The sequence below is a fragment of the Myiozetetes cayanensis genome, unplaced genomic scaffold, assembly GCF_022539395.1.
Source record: "Myiozetetes cayanensis isolate MyiCay16 unplaced genomic scaffold, myiCay2020 scf3, whole genome shotgun sequence".
Taxonomy (NCBI): Eukaryota; Metazoa; Chordata; class Aves; order Passeriformes; family Tyrannidae; genus Myiozetetes; species Myiozetetes cayanensis.
The window spans coordinates 63371506-63391274 of NW_026087521.1; the positions used below are offsets into that span (position 1 = coordinate 63371506).

Genomic DNA, 19769 nt, shown 5'->3' on the forward strand with positions numbered 1-19769 from the left:
GAGAGGGGGGAGATAGGTAGAGTTGTCTCTGCTTTGGAGGATTAAAAAAAAAAAAAAAAAAAAAAAAGGAAAAAGAAAAAAAAAAGGGTACAGATGCTTTCTGAATGCAACCAACTGCTGTATCCACAGCTGAATTCAATGCGCTTAACAAATAACGGCAATTTAGCTATGCTTGCGAGGAATAGCTTGAGTCACTTTGCATTAGCATCTGGCTGAGTGTTAAAGTCATTTCTACATGGGGAGCAGAGAAAAGGAATTTCTGCTCCGAGCATCCTTTCAAGAATGCTTAAATATTTGAATATAAATTCCTTTGTGCTTGTGATCACTTCTTCTTATATCTGACACTCTGCTTTTTCCCTTTTCCCTTCTGGTACTCTTCTATGTGAAATGCCATAAACATGCTCCATCCCTCTCTTTCTTTCCCTCTCCCCATACCAGCACTCTTATTCTTCTAAGAAGGTACCTATTACCCTGATCTCTTTTTTCCTTCCCCTTCCTCCCAAGAAAGTGCATGAAATCGGAGTAATTTCTACATGACTTACACTCAGGACAGGCTGATGAAAAAAGTACAGTGGTGAGAGACTCACATGTACATTTAACATTCATTACCCAGGCTGCTGGCTCCTCACAGCTTATTGATCAAACTCCATCTAAAAACAGGGAAAATGGAAAGCTATCCAAATTAGCAATCTGCTCATTCTGGACAATACTGTTTCACTCACAAGCTTCCTAGGATGACTGAATTTCAAGTTTCTGCTAAATAGCTGATCATTTTTATTCCATCTATTTTTCTGCCTACCTCAGTGAATCGCACAAGACCTCAGAGTGCAAAGCCAGTCAAAGTGGTTTCAATAAAATGCAGCTGAGACCAAATGTGACAATGGAGATCCTTGTTGAACTGCACAGCGAGAGATGTATCCCCTCAGAAAATAATGAAGGAGAAGAGAGGAACTGAGGAAAGAGTCCTGCCAAGGATACGATGCATGCAAGCATTTGGATATATATCTTAGGTGGCAGAATTATAAGGACAGTTCACTAAAAATGTGGCATCAAGGACTGGCAGGTCTATTTATCCTCCATAAGCCAGGGCAGTGCATGGAAAGACATCAGGTATTTCCAGAGAAAAGCAGCAAATCACAACCTCACTGATATACATGATAGTTACAGCACATAGAAATTTTTCAGGAGAATATTCACTTTGTTGGTCTTTTGTCATAATGCAGCTTCACAGGCCAGTCCAAAAGCAGAGGGTGGTGAGGTCCATACGTTCTGCTGCCTCTAAGTTTCACTGAAAATATTTGGTGCAGTTTGTGTTGTCAATTCTCTGCTTTTTCAATTTTGTTAAGTCATCTAACGTGACATGACAGTGCTACATTGCAGTGGTCACAAAATATCATATATGACAACCTCACAAGGCTAAATACCCAGAAGCTGAGCCTGAGTATCAGCAAAGCTTATGCTCCTAAAGAAGCTTGAATATTTCAAATCCAGCTCATCTCACAAACACATGTAAGCATTTCCATAAAGCAAGATTTCCACTTAGACCCGGAGATTTCCAAGATCACCTTCTCTTAATACACGCTGACAGGCTGGAACAGAGAATTAGTGGCCTCCAAAGTTCTTGTGAGGGCTTTAACTATCTCTGCCTCCTCCCCACTCTCCCCCAGGGGTCTCCACGTCTTTCTCTCATGTCATCTTTTGGTTGTGGTTTTCATTTTGCTTTTCACTTCTTTTCGAACTATTCTGTTTTAAAATGGGGAAGGAAAAATCGAGCAAGAAAAAGGAGGAAAAGAAGGGAGGAAGAACCTAGGAATCTGTAGGGAGAGCCAAATGCAATCTCGAACCCTTTGCAAAGGGAGTCTCAGAAACTCACCTTTTCTGTCCTGCAGTTGTTGAGACCCAGGCTGTTCACAACGGCCACCTTCCCGTCCAGCACCTGCTGTTCCCTCCGAAGCTGCTCCTTCATCTGTCGGGCCTCCTGGATTGCCTTGGTAACAGCATCGTGGTCATTTAAATAACCTGACGACGTGATAGAAGAAAGGATATCTTAAAAAAAGAAAGTTACAAGAAAAAACACTTTTAGCTTTCATCGGTGAAATGCACACTTTATCGTTATTAACGAGAAAGAGTTAAAAGGTAAGGCCCAGAAACTCGGTCCATGCTTTGTAATTCTGCTGTTGTTATGATAGAGCCACCTGGATAGAAAGCATGAGAAACCTTGGTGCCAAAATCATCCTTCCTGCTATTTGATCCCATTAGTTTCAATATTTCCCTGACACTGCAGAGGTTAGCCCTGTGGTTTGTATGCAGCAGGATGTAACCGGATAAGAGTTAGGGGAAGCTTTGATCATGCCAGCAATCCCAAACTCTTAAAAATAGACTATTTCATTCTTCCCCTTCTTAAAACTTGTGAATACATTAAAATAAACCACAGGTGGCGGTGGTTTGCTATAGATATGAAATGCATAATGGCTGGAAAGAGAAACCTCATCCACCGAATGCTCCCCACCACCACCTGTCATTCACAAATGTATAAGAAACCACAGCTACACAGACCTACATTCCCACTCCTATTCATGCTGCTAATAGTAGGTCAAATGTCCACTGTTTTGCTGCAAATTCACAGCCTAGGGCTTAGCCTTAGTAGTACTGAATTATTTCCTTTTAAAATGTTACAAGCATCACCGGCACAGCTAATACTATTTAATTTTAAATGTGACACTTTGTCATTTTTTTTCCTTTAGCGTACTGTAGATTATACTTATTATGATCTGCATGTGATTTGTAGGATAGAATACTGATGGGAGACTCCAAGCCCCAGTCTATTTTTCAAACATTAAAGGAGAGGCTAATATCTATCAATCTCCTTCCCCCCTCCACATCCCCACACGTGTGCGCACGCACACACTTCTTTCTGTCTTTTAACTAGGGCATAAAAACGGCATAAAATGAATCTGTAATATGAAATTGCCCAGAAAAGGGACTTCTGTTTGTGACATGAGGCTAAATCTAACCAGATCCATTGGTGAATTGTGACAGATGGAGGGACTGTGAGACAGAAGGCAGGCACTAATCACACACAAAATGACCGGCTTGCCTCAACATGTTCCATGGATTCCAGCAAACTTTACACCCTAATCCATTTTTAGAACAAAAAACATCTGGGCCATAAATCCTCTAATCTGCCAAAACACGCTATTAAATCCCATGATTTGTTGAAAAACACTAAGATTAAAGAAAGGAAATATAAAATGGCTAACTGCCGTGTTAGGAAAGTGTTATTAATACTCTTTCTTTGTCTCAATTATGAATGTTCTGTTCCTAAAGAGCCTTGTCTAATCATGTCAGATTACACATCCTTGTTGTATTGCTAGACTCTTCTATCTGATCCACTGATTGCCAAAAAACATAGGACATTGTCTTGCTGCTTAAAACATTTCAGGGGAAGAAGCTGATGTCAGATTAGTTCAGTGCTGTGCTGCTGTCAGGATTTTAGTTTGGTTTGGGCTTTTACTGTTTTTTTTAGACTGCAGACAGAATGGGACTGGTATTCCCATTTTCCTTGGAGTGCAAAAACTAGAAAGAAAAGTTTCTGTGCGGTTTGACTGCTGTTAATTGTACTAACAGTTAGCTTTTGGCTAAATCCCCAGGAACCCTGAGAGTTTTATATGAAATAACTTGATTCACATTGCTTTTATCAAACGATCCAGTTCAGTAATTCCCAGCCAATGGAATTCCAGTAATTCCAGCTTTCCCGGCATAAGGAAGGATATAGCCTGCACCACCACAATGCTACCAGCTGATTTTTCTTTTTTCTTTTTTTTTTTTTTAACCTCCATTTTATCAAATTGCTTGGTTTCTTCCCCAGTTTGCATATGTTACTGATCAACCTCGCATGTAGTCAGAATAAATTAAAAAGGAAGCAAACAAACAAACAGTAGTATTAGTGCTGGTTGTGCTCTTGATTAGAGTAGGTATAATACTTTCAATCTGTAATAAGAGCCGAATTTGCCTAGGAACTGGAATTCATGCCCTTCTCCAGACTATTTGGCTTTTCCTGAATACTGCTATCTTTGAGACAGTTTGGCACATGACAGTGAATAAAAGCAAGCACTCCTTATGTTTTTCAGTAGCTGCCAAGATGCTGGTGTGCAGGGAAATGATTAATATAGAAGCGACTTGAATGTAAATTATTGTTGTTTAGGGTAGGTGGTGAATTATTGACAGAGAGGGGAACTGCATTACATAAAATGCACTTAGTTACAAGGATTGCCAAACTAGCACAGAGATGTTGCAGATAATGGCAAAGAGCAGAGAGAAGTTGTTTCTGTTTTTAGTACACGGACATATGCCTGTTCCCAAAAAGAAATTCTTGGATTTAAAGTCATACATGAAGCCATGACATTTGTGACTGCTCAGTCTGTAGCACAATTTATATGCTATAAGGATAGCTCTGGAAAGGGGCTGTGTATCCGTATGCCCGAGTGCAGCTATGCTGTTTATCACTGAGGCTCCAAGTTTACGTCCCTCAAAGACAACTGAACAATACCCGAGCATTTCTCCAGGCCACGGGACCTGAGGAGCTTGAAAGAACTGCTTTTAGAGAACAGTTTTAATCTGAAGTTAGTGGTGGTGAAAAGTGACAGCTCAACTGCATCCCAGCAAGGTGGGCTGTGCACACCTAGGACAGACAACTTGTGCCTTGTGCTCACAGCTCCAGTCATTCAAATGGTGGAGGCAACTGTCTGGCAGATGACTGAGTGTTTCCCAGAGAATTTTTGTAGAGGGACTTATCGCTCAAGATAAAGAAAGTGATCCAGCTTCTCTACCGTTTTAGGGACCTTAGTACCTTTGCTAAAAATGCTATCAAGTTTTTTTTTGTGGTGTAGCTCCTGCTGGAAGGTGACTTGAAATTTCACGCTCACTTCAAGATCATCAAATGGTTTCATTACAGTAACGAGTTCAACTTGTTTAACTTTGGATCTGACCTAGCAGTTAGCAGGAGAAGACTCTGTAGGGTGTTCAAGAGCCTTTCCTTCTTCTAGTCCTACATTAAAGGATAAACCTTTGTTAGAAGTACATTATGTCCGTCCAGCTCCTGCACCAGTTAAAGACAGCTTATCTTATATATACAGCATGCACAGTGATCCTGCACAGCAACCTCAAAAAGTCACTTTCTATATTTGTAGCTGAGAGATATACAGCAGTGAACTCTATGTCATTAACAATAACTTAAGTATGTTATCTTTTGCTCCACAGTTTTCCATGGTTTATTAATGGTATAACACATTAATTCTTCTTACAAGAGTGACCTTTAAAGCTCTGTTCATCCTCACAGCTTTTATCCAATTACATTATCACTCATTACAGGTACAGCATTTCAAAATCTGCATCTTGTTAAAAGAAGTAAATTGCAGGGGTCTCAAACCTATAAAAAATATCAGGTGTGTAGGGAAAGAAGATTGGAGAGGAGAGAACAAGAGATGTCTTGCCACTGAGATGTGGGTCAGATGCTTAACTCCCCATCTAAATGTGATGTTCGTTCTACTTAAGGACAAAAAAATTCAATGTGAAAAAACTGAAACCCGATGCATTGTGCACGGAGAGCAGCAGGGTCAAGCAAATTAAAGATGAAATGCATTACTACCTACCACAGTTAAAGAGTGTAGGGTTAATAAAAAGAGAGGTGCTAACAATTAGTAATGCCATATTTTAAAAATATTTCTACAGTCGTAATGTGTCATACCAAATAATGTTTACTGCATAGCACTGCTGTATCACAGAAACAGCTTCTGATAGGTTTGACCTATGGCTTCTTTTGGGTTTTTTTGTGCCATCCCTGAAAGTGGTCAGCAGGAGATGCTTTAGAAGGAACACAGAAAAGGGACATCTACCTCCTTTAATTTCCCACAGAGTTTGATTTACATACTAAAATCTTAATTCAGGTTATAGTCAATCGTTGCATAGAATAAATTATTTCAGTTACATGCATGAAGAATGCGGGGTGTACACATTTTTCTTATACACACATAGAGCAATCTCTTTAACACATCAGACTTGTAAAATCACCACTAACGTTATTACTATTTAGATGGTCTTTAAGCAAAGATGTAATCTTGGCAGGAGTAAGAAATATCACTATTTTCTGGAACAATATTAAAAGCAGCCAGTCAAGACTTTTTGCAAGATATAACATCAAATTTGGATTTTTTTAAAAATGCACATGGTAATTGTTTTGCTTATTACACGAAGGTAAAATAATATTCCATGTAGGTTTTGAGCAGACTGAGGATTAAACTCGAAATTTTGGAAAGACGTAACTTTTAGGGATATTTTTTAAAGTTTATGCATTGCTTTTAGAGGACACAGTATAATATCACAGGTCTTTAATGCCCACCATTAGACAGGTCGCTGTCTTTATTGCATGAGATTAAACAGACAGCATTTATTAACTTTTCTTGGTAAAGCAGTACCTGAAATAACACAGGTCTTTTGTTTTCTGAGTCTGTAAAAGCTCAGATACCCCTCCTGAAAGATCAGTCTCCATGAGTTTCTTCACTGACATCAAGCAAATGGAGTGTAATGGTCAACCTGTGACAGCTCCTAGGCCACTGCCTGGCACTGGCTGATAAAAGCCCACTTCCCATTAACACCTATGAATCATTACAAGGACGGACACAGGAGGCTGAGCTTACCTATTGTGTTAGCTCTGGCTGAAGGACTAGCTAATGTTGCTGGCACAGAGGACTTTAGCGAACTGGCCCCGCTATTTATTCTCAGAGTTGGCATATGAGGAGAGGTGGGTGATGTGGGAGACTTGCCATCAGATGTCTTGGGTTTGGCTGAAAGGTTCAGAGGCTGGGCCACTTCATCCTACGACAAGCAGAAAGAGAAAAGAATGTTATTACAAAACTGCTGTTGGCACAACACCGTCCAAGCAACGACAGCTGTTTTCAGCTTACATGAACTTCTAAACCTGAAAGCTTTATGATATATATGAAGATCAAATGTGATATCATCTTGTCACTCCAGTTTGGAACTGAAATGACTGATAAACTGGAAAATTATCATGACATGATCAGACAACATCGTCCATTTGCACTTTGGATGAGAGTTGTCTCGGAAGAAATTATTCCTATCAACAAGATATACGCTTCTATCATGAAAATTAGGAGCAATTTTCCAGTTATATTTCTGCTATTTTATTTTAAATGTTATATTCCTCGATGAAATAAGAACTGAAGAGCATCTTCACCTAAAGTTCAACCACCACCATCCAAATTGGGCAAAGGTGTTTAAGTGAATGGGGTTTCTGTTGGGTTATTTTGATGGTCCTTTTTTGTGTGTGTTTTGTTTGGCTGGTTGGTTTGGGCTTTTTTGTTTTGTTGTTTTTCAACTTGTACTTTCCCCTGAACTTCCTAGGCTTAGAATTCCAAGAACAAAAATATCATAGGAAATAAATACTCTTTCACCTTAACAAGAGAGCAGAAGAAACAGGTCCTTTCTCTCCACAAAATCTGAAACAATACCCTAGATAATTCTGCATATAGCCATAGATGTTTTCCTCTTCTGCAAAGCTGAACTTCCAGATTTCAGTAATTATTATTATGTGAAAATAGAAAAATTGGGTGACATTTTTTGCAGGGTAACTGGAATTATTCCTAAACCTGGCTTGATTACACAGAGTGACAGACAGTGTTATAAAACACATTAAAATTCTAAGTCATGTATTCTTGTTTGACCAACATAAAATACAGTAAGGGGGAAAAAAACCAGAGAAGGGAGAATAGGTTTTTCCACAAGGGGGTATTTCAGAAGTTATTTTAGCTGACTTTTAAATAACCAGAACTAACGAATATGGTATTAGATCAAATCATCACATAATAGCTTAGCTCTTCTCTGACACTGTAACTTAAGAAAGTCATCCTTTAGCTACAAGATATGTTATATCAGACAACTGGGCTTCAGCTCTAGGCACTGAAGAAACTGATTCTGATCTCTCTAAAATGTAAGTACATTTAGTTTTATAGAATTATTCCTGACTTACAACAATGCAAAGCTGACTGGAATTAGACTCGTAATGTTTGAGTGTTTTACTGCTACCACTAAGGTATCTCTGACTACTATCATATAACACTGATTCTTTTCCACAGAGGGTGGTGTGCTGCAGTAAAGAAGGAATTTTATAGTTGCCTATCGCTTGTGGAAGTATGATCTAGATGTACATCTACAAACACAAGACAATTCTGCAAAGCACTGTCATTTAACTTTTCCACTGCTTAAAGAAGCAAGCTCTAAGGAAAGCACCTTTGTTATATTTAATTATTTCTACATAGTTTTGGAATAGTCATAGCAGAGGAACATCTCAGAGGCATAACAGACAAAGCTGTCATCCCTAAAGTGGTGTCTAAGCCATCCTAGACACAACCTGTGCATAAAATAAATGGGAAAAAAATTAATGCATAAAATTGTCTTAGAAGCCTATATTCTGTATTCTCAGAAGTGAACTAGGCACCTAGAAGGCAGACATCTGTTGATCTTTTAGGAGACCTAAGCGGTAGGGTTAAAATGTTACGAGTAAAACCAGCAGCTGACATTTTAAGAAGGGATTCATTACTTTACAAAAATACAAATTCATTGTATTAAATAGGTAAAAACTAAAATAAAATTAGAATAAAATATTCTACTGGCCAAATAGAAGGGGGGCTTGCTCTGCTGCTCACCCAATTTCAATTAAAAACCAAACAAATCCCAAAGCAGTGAACTATAATGTTGTGAAATGAGAGAGTTGCATGAAAGTTTTAAGTACAAATGAGCCAATGAACCAATGGAACACAGCGACCCTGTGCCAGACAAGGATCCCTGAAGGGCAAAGTCATCTATTTGGAAGACAGCATCAGAAGCAAAGCCAACCTGCCCACAGACTTGTTTCGGTTCAGTCCAAGAGGGTTTCGTTTCCATGTATGTTCAATTCTCGACCTCCGTTTTAAGTCTCAAGGAAAGGGGCTAATTAGTGTCAGAAATGGTAGTAAAACCTGCAATGTGCTCTCTGGCCACTGAAAATCTGACCAAGAGCAGCACCAATTCACAGGGAGCAGCAACCAGTTCCTGATGGGAATGGGTATCACTCACTGCAAAGGCAGCTTGGATTCCAAACTGCATCCTCATGCTGAAAGGTTTTTCTCAGTCTCATCCTTTTGCCTCAATCCCTCAGCTATCCTGTTCCTATAAACTTTATTTCCTTGCCTCCTCTTGCTCCTCCTTCTGTTCCCTTTTTTTTTAATCCTGGTGTGAAAGCAAGGTCTTGTGCAAGTCCACTATAGAAGACTGGTTTTGGTCTCATTTAATGCAAGTCAGAAATGGGGGAGGTGGGGTTTTTTTTTCCATTGTAGGCATCCAGCAATGAGACTGTCTGTGCTGTAACTATTCTTGGTAGTAAGAATGCTCTTCTTCATTCAAGTCAGCACAGCCATCTCTGGAGCCAAGAAATACAAGGCCTTGTGGAAATAATAGAAGTCGACAGTTCCAGAGCTGATAAATGTCATTCCAAATTGCCCCTTCATTCACTTTCATTGTGTGTTCAGGCTAATGGTAAATTAATCGGAGGTCACAGAAGCTTGGTTCTCATAAAGGAGGATAAGTAAACAATTTTCAGCTATTTTATGTATTTACCAAAATGATATTACTTCAGTGTTTGGTCTTCATAACATTTTTACTTCTGTTATTTCAGAGAGCATTCTCAAATCCTCGCTGGAAGTCAAATGCATTAAAAATTCAGTCAGACAGTTTAGAAATCCTATGTTGCATCATGAGTTGGTAACAATTTAAGTAATTTCCTTTATCACAGTGGAACTATACTGATTTATTCTAAAGGACTGTAAAAAACACCTGGGAGACAGGTAATAACATACAATTGTGTTAAGCTTGAAGATGACTGTTAGCACGTTCACTCCCATAGCTGATGAAACATTTTACCCTTTTTCCTTTCTGCAGCCATAAATTCAAAGTCCTCTGCTCTTGCAGTTTAAATAAAGAACTGTACTGTTTTCATTATGGACCTGAGCCTGCCTAACCACAAGAAGAATTAGGTGTTCATCTACCTTTAATTTTTACCTATAAAACCTCCCATTTAACATTTTGCCATATTACAGATTAGCAGGCTTCACTTTCATTTATACCAAGGCTGTGTGTAAGTGCAGCATGACAGCTAGGGCAAGTAGGAGAAACAAAAGAAAACAAAAATAAATGTAGTATCTTCAGAGAGACGGTATCTTTCAACAGCCAGGAGATCTGATTTTATGCAGTGGATCACAGAATCCAGAACTACTCCCTGCACTTAGTTTTTATTAGAGAAAGTATTGATTGGTCCCTGACTTTTTCTGACATGCAGTTATTCTAAGGTGCTATTGATAAGGGATTTTTTCTCCCAAGCCAGTATTTTTTAAAGAGTTAAAGTCAAACATTCCTTTATATATCAGCCAAACTGATGAACCCTTAGACCAAAGAATTTTAAGACCCAAAAGGCTTGTAATAATATCAACACACATGATGAAAGTAAAATATGATCTTGATTAAAGGTTTTGAAATGTCTTTTTAAAAGTAGCACATTTGTCTAATGAAACACACACACACACACAAAATAAATGTAGAGAATAAAGCATAAGCAAAAACACATGAAGAAGGGCTAATAAAATGAAGTACCCATAGCAAGAGCAAAGCATTGGTAAAGAGATTCCCATCCCCTGTGTCACAGCAGTGTCAGAACAGTCGCTATTTCAGGAAGAGCTGGTTGACTTCTCAGGACTGGGAAGCAAACTTCCCAGGATTGGAAGACTGTCATTAATCAAAACTTGAGTTTGGGGAACTTTAAATCCTTGATTTGCTCTAGATTTTTTTCCCAGATGATCTCTAGGTATACAAGGGAAGAAAGAGCAACCCTTCACCTACAACAGAATTTGGGGAGTTAATAAAATATTCAAGAGCTGTGTTTTGTAGCTTCACTCATCCTGAATTAGTATAGCTTTGAGCTGTCATATTTAAGTGTTAGACACAGGAAATCTCCAAATGTAAGTGCCTGACAAGCAACATGTAAACAGAAACACTGCTGGCAAGTTGAGTGTGCATCACACTGCTTTTATAAGGTTTGTATGGTCCTTTGAAAGGTAAAATGCTAGGTTAACACAAAGTGCTTATTAACATGGGAGGAAAAAATGAAAGAGAGGGAAAAGGAAAGGATTTGGCCACAGTCCTACAGTAACTTAGTGGCAGAGCCTCAGACAGACCCAGGAATTCTGACTCGCAGTCACCACTCTTGAAATAGTTGGCTGAAATGGTGTCTCTTCTAATCTTTCAATCATTCTGTCTCTGTTTACTTCCTCCTAAGACAAAAGGTTAATTTATCTCTATGAAGATAGATATGGGAAAAAAAGAGAATAAAACCAGATTTTGAGAAACTCTCCAAACCATTTATTAAGAATGGCACTATTTCAACACCAAGAGCTAAATAAATGACTGATAGCCCAGATGAATAAACCAGTCTCAGGGAATGAAAAAAAAAAAAAAAGACGAAGGATGGGGAAGAACCCAGACAATTCATCAGGATTTGATAATCTCACTCCTTTACACATATTTTAAAGATTAGTGGACTATTAAAATACAGTTACTGAATTACTGTACTGTCATTTAAATCCAAGTGCTGTATCCCACTGTGGCACACACTGAAGGTCCAGGTTGCACGGTTTATTACAAAATCATGAACTACCCTGTGTATCATCTGACTGGCAATACAAACGTGCTTAAATGACCTGGCATAAGCACAGCCCAGCCTGCTCTACTAAAGAGGCTTTTCATGACCTCTGGGAACAGATTCACCACGTCTTGCTGCCCATTTAAATGACCTTGACAGTACAAATTACAGCCAAATGAGTTAGCAATAAGAAGCCGTCGAGGGGGGTTTCTAAAAGAATGCCTCTGCCACCTTACCAGAAACAAAGCCTCATTCCCCCAGCCTGGTTCTGTTTCGTGGAGATCTTCATTTCAACAGAAATGCAAAATATGGAGCACTTACTGGCATGTCTGGGTCAGAAGACAATGATGCTATTGTTGCCCACTGAACAATGCAGCCACTCAGTAGCTTATCCATTCAGTGCTGTGCTCCTCCAGAAATGTCTAACTGAAGTGTATCAGAAACCGAGGTGCAACAGCATAGATGCAAAGAAAATCCTTTGGCATCAGTGTCCCTCAAGACTACAGCTGTCCACACACTCACACAAAGATACTGGCAGCTTCCTTCACATCCCCTCCCCTTCCTCTGAAGCCACTCACGGTGAAATTATCGGTACTGATAATAAGAAGCCGAAAGGTAAAGGCAGTTGTGAAACATGTTGTATAAATGAATCATGCTGCTGATATTATCCTCACTGATGAAATAATTGTATTAAATTAAGCAGGGATGTTCACATGACAGGATGGGTGAATTAGATAATGCTCATCTGCAGCTGTACCTCCTCCTGCCACATTCTCAAGTTTTGATTAAGAATAATGTGTCCCTTCCTGCAAAGGTGGAAATTTCTCTAACTACACAGAAAAAGAGATGAGACATAAAAACAGGCATCTTGGTTATGGTATTATAATAAACACAACAGAATTATTCTTCAGGTTCAGAGAAGTCAGTTTATCATACTCGTGCCTAGGAGTTTCATTACCAAAAGCAGAAGGTATGACTAGACCGGTTAGAAAGGAAAAGGCACCAAGGACAAGGCAGAGGGCAGCTATTAAGAAGAACTGTCTTCTTTCTTTCTGATTCTTCAAAGTGCACAGATTTTTCCTTCCACAGAAACATCTCTATCTGGATTTTTTTCTACACCCAGAGCAGCTTTTTTTAATAGTGTTGCTTTCTGTCGTTCTCAGAAGGCAGACACTTCCTGGATTCAGTGCCTGTTATCCAACCACGGTTAATACTTCCAGACTTCTCCGATATTGCCCAGATACTCTTATTCATGGGACTCAAAACAAAGGGGATAACTGAGCTGCCTTGTGACAAATATTGTTTTTGCTCTCTGGTCTGCTACTTTTAGGGGACTACTCAACAAATAAATTACTCCCAAATGCTGATTTATACGCTGGGAGTATTATTGCCCAGTTTCCATTCCTGTTCATAGGGAAAAGCAGTGCAGGAACACACCGACTGAATCTGCTGTGTAGTACCTGGGACAGACAGGACTTTTACCCAGTCTTCTTCTGCAACACTAGGGGCTCTCAGTGAGAATATTCTCTGGGGACTTTGTCCTCTCAGAAAGATTCCTAACATCCTCCCCTCTCGTTTTCCTTTACAGGAAGCCTAGTTGCCAGGAAAGAAGTCTGCAAGTTACAAAGACTAATATGCTGCCCTGGAAACCCCAAGCTTTTGATTTTGTCTGGTCCACACGTTGTCACAGCAAAAACCAGAGAGAGCTGCTGGGTGGTTTTCCCTTTGTATTCAGTGTTGTTTTCCCGAGCTGTATGCAGGATTCAAAACCAGACAGAAGAAGAACGAAAGAAGAGCATGCAAAATGACCTGCTTAGACACATGGCAGGCCCTGGAAGCTGGATGCCTTCCCCTCTGCCCCACCACCTTTTTATCTGATGTGCAGTGCTTACTCTATAGTACCTCTCTGTTCTATAAACCAAGGAATACAGATGCTGAAACAACAGAGGAGAAAATGCCAAACGAGTCCAGGACCATTTTAGTCCTCCAGCTAGTTCATAGATGGAAGAGAGTGGGATGTTTCAGCTGCAGGGCAGCCTAAAAGCAGCGTCTAGGGGGAGAGCTACATAACTCCTCTTCAAAGGCTACATCTGATGATGACCTGGGGCAAAGGCCTTCATTTTGTAGCAACTGGTCAGACCTCTGCACACAGAATCCTAAAAGCAACTCTTTAAAAATCTTCAGGAAGCACAAGAGTTGCACTGGGAGCTCACCCTTTGGGGTCTTGTAGGGCACAAGGCAGGCTGCTTGCCCAAAAGAATACACCAGGGCATGCAGCTTAGCAAAATGAGCAGAAGGGTATGTGTTTACCCAAAATTCATTCGTTTAGTTTCACAAATCCTCACAGATGCATCCTCCAAACCATACTCACAGCTTCTGGCTGGCTTTGGACTGTCAAAACGCCCACTATCCTTGTGAACTCTCCTGATAATCTCCACAGACAAACAGCACAATATGTTTGAGCAAAGTGGCTGGTATGAGATTTCTAGGCTATTTTTGCTTGATCATGAGTTTTCAGTCACACCAACCTCTAGGGAAACCTGATGACTTATGGATGCTTATCCCAACCCAGATCCAAACTTCAAGCATTCATTTTCATCCATACAGAAGTAACTGACTTACTCCTGTCACAATTATTCTGCTGCTTGGGCCCTTCTGTTCAACTGAAATAACCAGAAGTGAGAGTTGCTCACCACACATCCTAGCACCCAGTATGTGGATTTTCAGTACAGCATGAAACAAAACTGTAGGAACAAAGCTTTTAGCATTTGCTTGTACCTCATAGTGATAAAGCTCCTCCTCATTCTGCATCTCTAAGTGAGTGAAAATTTAACTCAGTAGCCCAATTTACAAGACTTCAGTGAAGCTGCTTCTGAGCAAATCTGGCCAGGTTTGGCCTGAAAAGTGAAGGGTCCGTGCTGAATAAAGATAAAACACGAGCCAGTGCAGAGAGACCAGCCACTTGGACTTCTGCTAGTCTGTATTTCATGTCTAACTTGGGTGCTGTTGTTAGTGTTTTGCACCTAATAATTATTGTTCAGCTCTATTTCTCACATCACTGCTGTACCTATTTATTTGGTGTAATGCTATTAATGAAGTGCTTCCCTAAGGCGGCTCAAGTCAGCAGCTAAGCAGGAAGAGTGATTTAGGCACAGGTCAGCAGGGATTGACGCAGACACTGCAAATCTTCAGGGGAAGACAACAACTGATTTTTCATACTCCCAACCATGCAAATCTCTTTACATGCGGTAAAAATCATTAGGGAGGATCACAAAATTGTGAGGGGACAGGAAGGGAGGGGATTCTTTCTACAAAGAATGCTTCTTCCAAACAGCCCTCACTGAAATACATAGCAAGCAATAAAGTGCAAGAGGGAAAAATCACTTCTCCAGGATACCATAGGAATATTAATTAATTAAAGCTCATAATGATTCTGACAGCTTTTGCCTTATTTTACAAATGGGGAGGATAAGGCACAAAGTGGCTAAATGATTTGCCTAATCTCACACAGTGAGTAAACAGCTGAGTCATAAGGAAGACCAGAGCACCTGCCACTCTTACACAGACCAGTGTTTGAGGGCTTCTTTGATACTGTACTGAACCTCCTGAAAAGTCCAGCTGCTTCAAAAGAAGTTGCAAGAAAAATTAGGTAGTGGTCAGATAGTCTGAGCTGTTGTTATGTATTCCTGAACTTGTGCTGGGTAGAAACTGGAGTGGTCCGTGGCCCAGAGATGACTTGTAGTTTGGCTATCAGTTAGATTTTTGGTTTTAATCCTTTCTACGTAATTCTGTCCCAATAAAACCCAATAAACTTGTGGAGTAGTGTTCTTGAAAATGCCCTCTTCCCACCCATAACAAGGCTGTTTAAAAAATTGAAATAGACATTAGACAGGATTTTGTTTGCTGCCTAAATTGAACCTCAAGTCACCACCTTCCAACGAATAATCCCCAGTAACTGTTACGCAGAATGAACAGCAATGAAAACAACAAAACCTGAAAGGACAGGGAAGGACTTGGAAGGAAATAAAACAAGGACCTGCAAAGCCAAACAGCATTACAAACTGGTACATTTTAAATGAACAACAAGAAAACAGAAGTCACACTGATCAAAGCCTCCCACCTCCTCTCTGTGGTGGATGACACCTTCGCTGGGAGCACACCACCACCTCTAACCCCACACCTGCAAAAGGAATTAATTTCAAAAAGAATACAGACCAAAGCAAACCATATCAAAACAAATTAGCAACAGACCCCTCCTCCTGCTGTGGTCAGGCAGGAGAAGCAAAGATGCTGCGCAGTTGCTAAGATTCAGGAGGAAAAAATACAAGACAAAACAAAACAAAACCAAAATCCAGCTGTTGAAAACTTAAGAAGAAAAAAAAAGTCAAAAGAGCTCGCAAGAAATATATTTCAAACAGCTTGGACAACTGGCAGTGGACTAAGAAATTCCTTTTCAAAAAACACCTGTGCTTTCTCTGACTCTGGATATCTGTGTAGCCTAGGTAGTTTTTACACTGCAGCAACATATACAGCACCAAGAATATGCAGTGCAAAGATAATATACACTGTATTTATTTATAGATACATACAACTGTAAGAAAAATGTCAAAATATGTTTTGTAACTGTAGATATGACCTGCTTGACAATGTTTTTCCAACTAATAGCTTTTCAAAGGAAACCTATCAACACAAAACTCATCTGTCTTCAATGCTTGTGTGCTATTAACAACATCCCAGATCACTAAAATCAAAATGATTTTACAACTCTGTCTTGCTGGGTATTTTTTCGAATTTCACCTCCTTTTAGCAGCAAGATGAAATCTAATCATCAGTTCCAGAAACTGAAGGGACTTTAATGTACTGTAGGGAATGTTCAAAGAAAACACATGCTCCTTCATTAAGTACTGCACTCATAGAAGAAGAATTTGTTTAATATTTATACCCCATCCATAATCACATACATGGGGTTAACTACTTGAGAGTACACCTGTTGGGAATGGTCATTCCTTTTCCTATTTAGTCATGTCCTCTTTTAATTGATGATTTCTTGGGTCATGCCAAACAGACTTGGGTTCAGCTCCTGACTTTCCAAAAAAACTTCCTCTGTGAACTTGAATGAGTCAGTCATTATCTAATCTGCTGTACACTGTCACTGATACCTTTGCAAAGTTATATTACCAACTAAAAATTTTAGTGTTTTGCACAAGTGCAACCAGCTGCAGAAAGCAAAGGGTCCTCTCTTTTGCCTCCATTTTCTACTCACAAAATTGGAGAAAATACACCTTTTCATCTTTTTTGTAAAGAGTTTATTGTATGCAAGCTGGGCATATGTCACATACATGTTTATGTAACTGCATGGGGACACCACCATTTACAACCCTATAAGTTTAGTAAGTACTACTGATACTATATAATTATCCTAATCAACATATTAATCAACCATAATAATCATAATTGAAATTGAAATATATTGTAGTTTCTTTTTTAAATTTTTTTTATTATTTGCTGTTGTCTGTACTGAACACAGATTACAAGCAGAGAATGTTGAAGGAGTATTCAGCCTCCCTTGGTGAACAGACTTCAGATCCTATTCCTGATTCACACCAGCAAAAATGAAATCACCATCAGGACTGGTATTGGGGCCAAATTGCTGGCAGGCACAATGAACCACTAATTGCTGGATTCATTAGTAAGACTCATAGTTTGTCCCCATGAGATGCTGAACACTTTCAGTTCCTTTTAAAACGTTGCATCTTAGAAATTAAAATTAACAACTGCAAAACTAGTATTTTTGTTATACTGTAGAAACTCAGCAGGAATTTGAAGTCAGATCACAAGAATGCCAAAAATCTATTATGTAAAATTAGGCAGATTTTTATCTACCATTTCCCTGTTAATTCTGTAGAACATACATGCATCCACACACAATAGATACTCCATGCTGTTCCTCAAGCCTAAACAATTGGTTAAAATAGTTCTTGTAAAGCTGAGGGAGACAACTGCCTTAAAAAATACCTTTCAAATAGCCCCAGTATCACACTGTTAAGACCGACCTATTCTTTTCAGACATAAAACAAATGCCTATTTAAGAACACATCCAAATGCATTTCCATCACTCAGCCAGAACACATTCACCTCCCAGAAGCCAACACTGAGATGGAAAGGGAGAGGGAGAGAGAGAGAGAAGACCCTTAGTCCACCTACTGGCTTCACTGAAGGCAATGAATCCAGCCCTAGCTCATTTCAAGTAGGTTCAACTGTGTCAAAGGTTACCCACAAGCTATTTCTTGATGATTTATAGCTGATGTCTACAGATCTTCTCTTATTTTAATGATGACTTCAATACAGACTTTAAGACATTCTTTGTCTTCTCAGAAATATATGAGAGGGAAGCTGACATCTTAAAAAAAAAAATTTTGAAGAGGCTGATTCGCTATTTCTGAACAGGGCCAGCTCTGGGCAGTTTTTTTATCTTATCCAGAAGAAAAAAGAAAGGGGAGAAAAAAAAAAAGCCCCCTTAATCCTTTTCTCTCATACTAAAGCTGCTATGTTTTTGTGACTTATTCTGGGCACAAATCCTAGAGCACTGACTCAAAGTGCATGTCACCAGTTAATTATCATCAAGACAAGACACTAGGATCCTTGGTAAGCATAAAATAATTTTATCTCTTCACTAGTAATAACATGTATTTATATAGCATTATTTTGCTCTGTTTGAGCACAGAGTGATTTACAAAGTGAGTCCCAAATGATACTATCATGGGAATCCTTCCACCCAGCACTGAGCTGTAATCTATTTGGGGGTGAAGAACAACAGCCCAGGACAAGCAGTAGCAAGGCATACTGCATCCATTTGAAATTTAAGATGTCATGCTGGCAAAACTGGTGAGAGTTGTCCAAATGTGAGATTATTTTTAGCTTTAAAATTCATGTGTGTGCATGCGGGCGAGTGTGCACATGTGGTCCGTGTGCATGTTTGGCAATCGTCATCAACATGGACATTCTGAATGCAACAACCAATCCCCATCAGGTGTGATGAAGTTCTCAAACGTCCCACATATTCTGTGTAGAGGGACAGTGGGGTAGGGGAGAGGAACACTCCAAAACTCTCCCCTCAGGAAAAGACTCCAGTGCTTACCCACATTTTAACAGATACCAGAGGATCCCCTGAACAAAGGGACTCTGCATTTCCAGTCAGAGTCCAAATACTGTGACACTTGACCATGAAACTAGGCTTTACCACTTCTGATGATCTTGGAGCATCTTGCTCATTTTAAAAGGAAAGCGGAAGACGAAGTATCTACCTACTTTGTTCTGCTCTGCACTCCTCTGAATAGCTATGCTATTTTCCTGCTTAGGCCAACCAAAATAATGCAACTGCTGTTTTTCTCACCCACAAGGCCCAGTAAAATCAAGCTGGTTGGCACAGTAGTGAGTCTCCCAGGGATTACACCACCACTTCCTTCTGCCTAAGAGCTGCAGTTCAGTGGGAGGACTCATTTTGTGTAGAGAAATTGCTATCTCGAAAGCTGTGAATCTGGACATGAAATGTAGTGGACAAGCAGTCATATGATACCATTTAAACTTCTGATATCATGAACAAAATGCTTCTTGGCATGCATTTTTTAGCCAAATGTATGTGTTGAATTTTCCCGACCCCAAACTTGGTCTGAGTCTTTTATATAAAACCTTTAAAGTGCAGGCTATCCACACATTTATGATGAATAATAAGCAAACAGAGATGAATTAATTCATCTCAGACTTTTAATTGCAGACTCTATTTTCATTCGGTGGACATCTGAAACTAGGATAAAAGCACCCAGAAAAGGAGCGAACATAATTTCAGAGAAGACTAAGAATTTTGGAAATAGGCACAAAGAGGGCTCATCCTGACCTGTAAGCAAAGCAGAAAAAACCCAAGAGTTTAGACTAGAAGGGCTCAAGATTTACCGAGGCAACTAACAGCTAAATTCAACTAACAGCTAAATTCAAAATATATTAACTTACAGCTGTAACCTGAAGC

General features: G+C 39.5%; 1 protein-coding gene across 19 annotated transcripts in view; it reads right to left on the reverse strand.

The window, feature by feature from the left end:
• The window catches only part of SOX5 (SRY-box transcription factor 5), a 638539-nt gene that overhangs the window by 32080 nt on the left and 586690 nt on the right, over nucleotides 1-19769 (reverse strand). For 15 of the 19 annotated variants that reach the window (XM_050323666.1, XM_050323662.1, XM_050323669.1 and 12 more), the window contains 2 exons: nucleotides 6696-6873; nucleotides 1874-2046 (listed from right to left, as the gene is read on the reverse strand). In XM_050323666.1, the coding sequence (XP_050179623.1) occupies nucleotides 1874-2046; nucleotides 6696-6873 (351 nt within the window). The remainder of the gene's footprint in view (nucleotides 1-1873; nucleotides 2047-6695; nucleotides 6874-19769) is intronic. The other 4 variants (XM_050323679.1, XM_050323676.1, XM_050323675.1 and 1 more) reach the window with 1 other exon arrangement.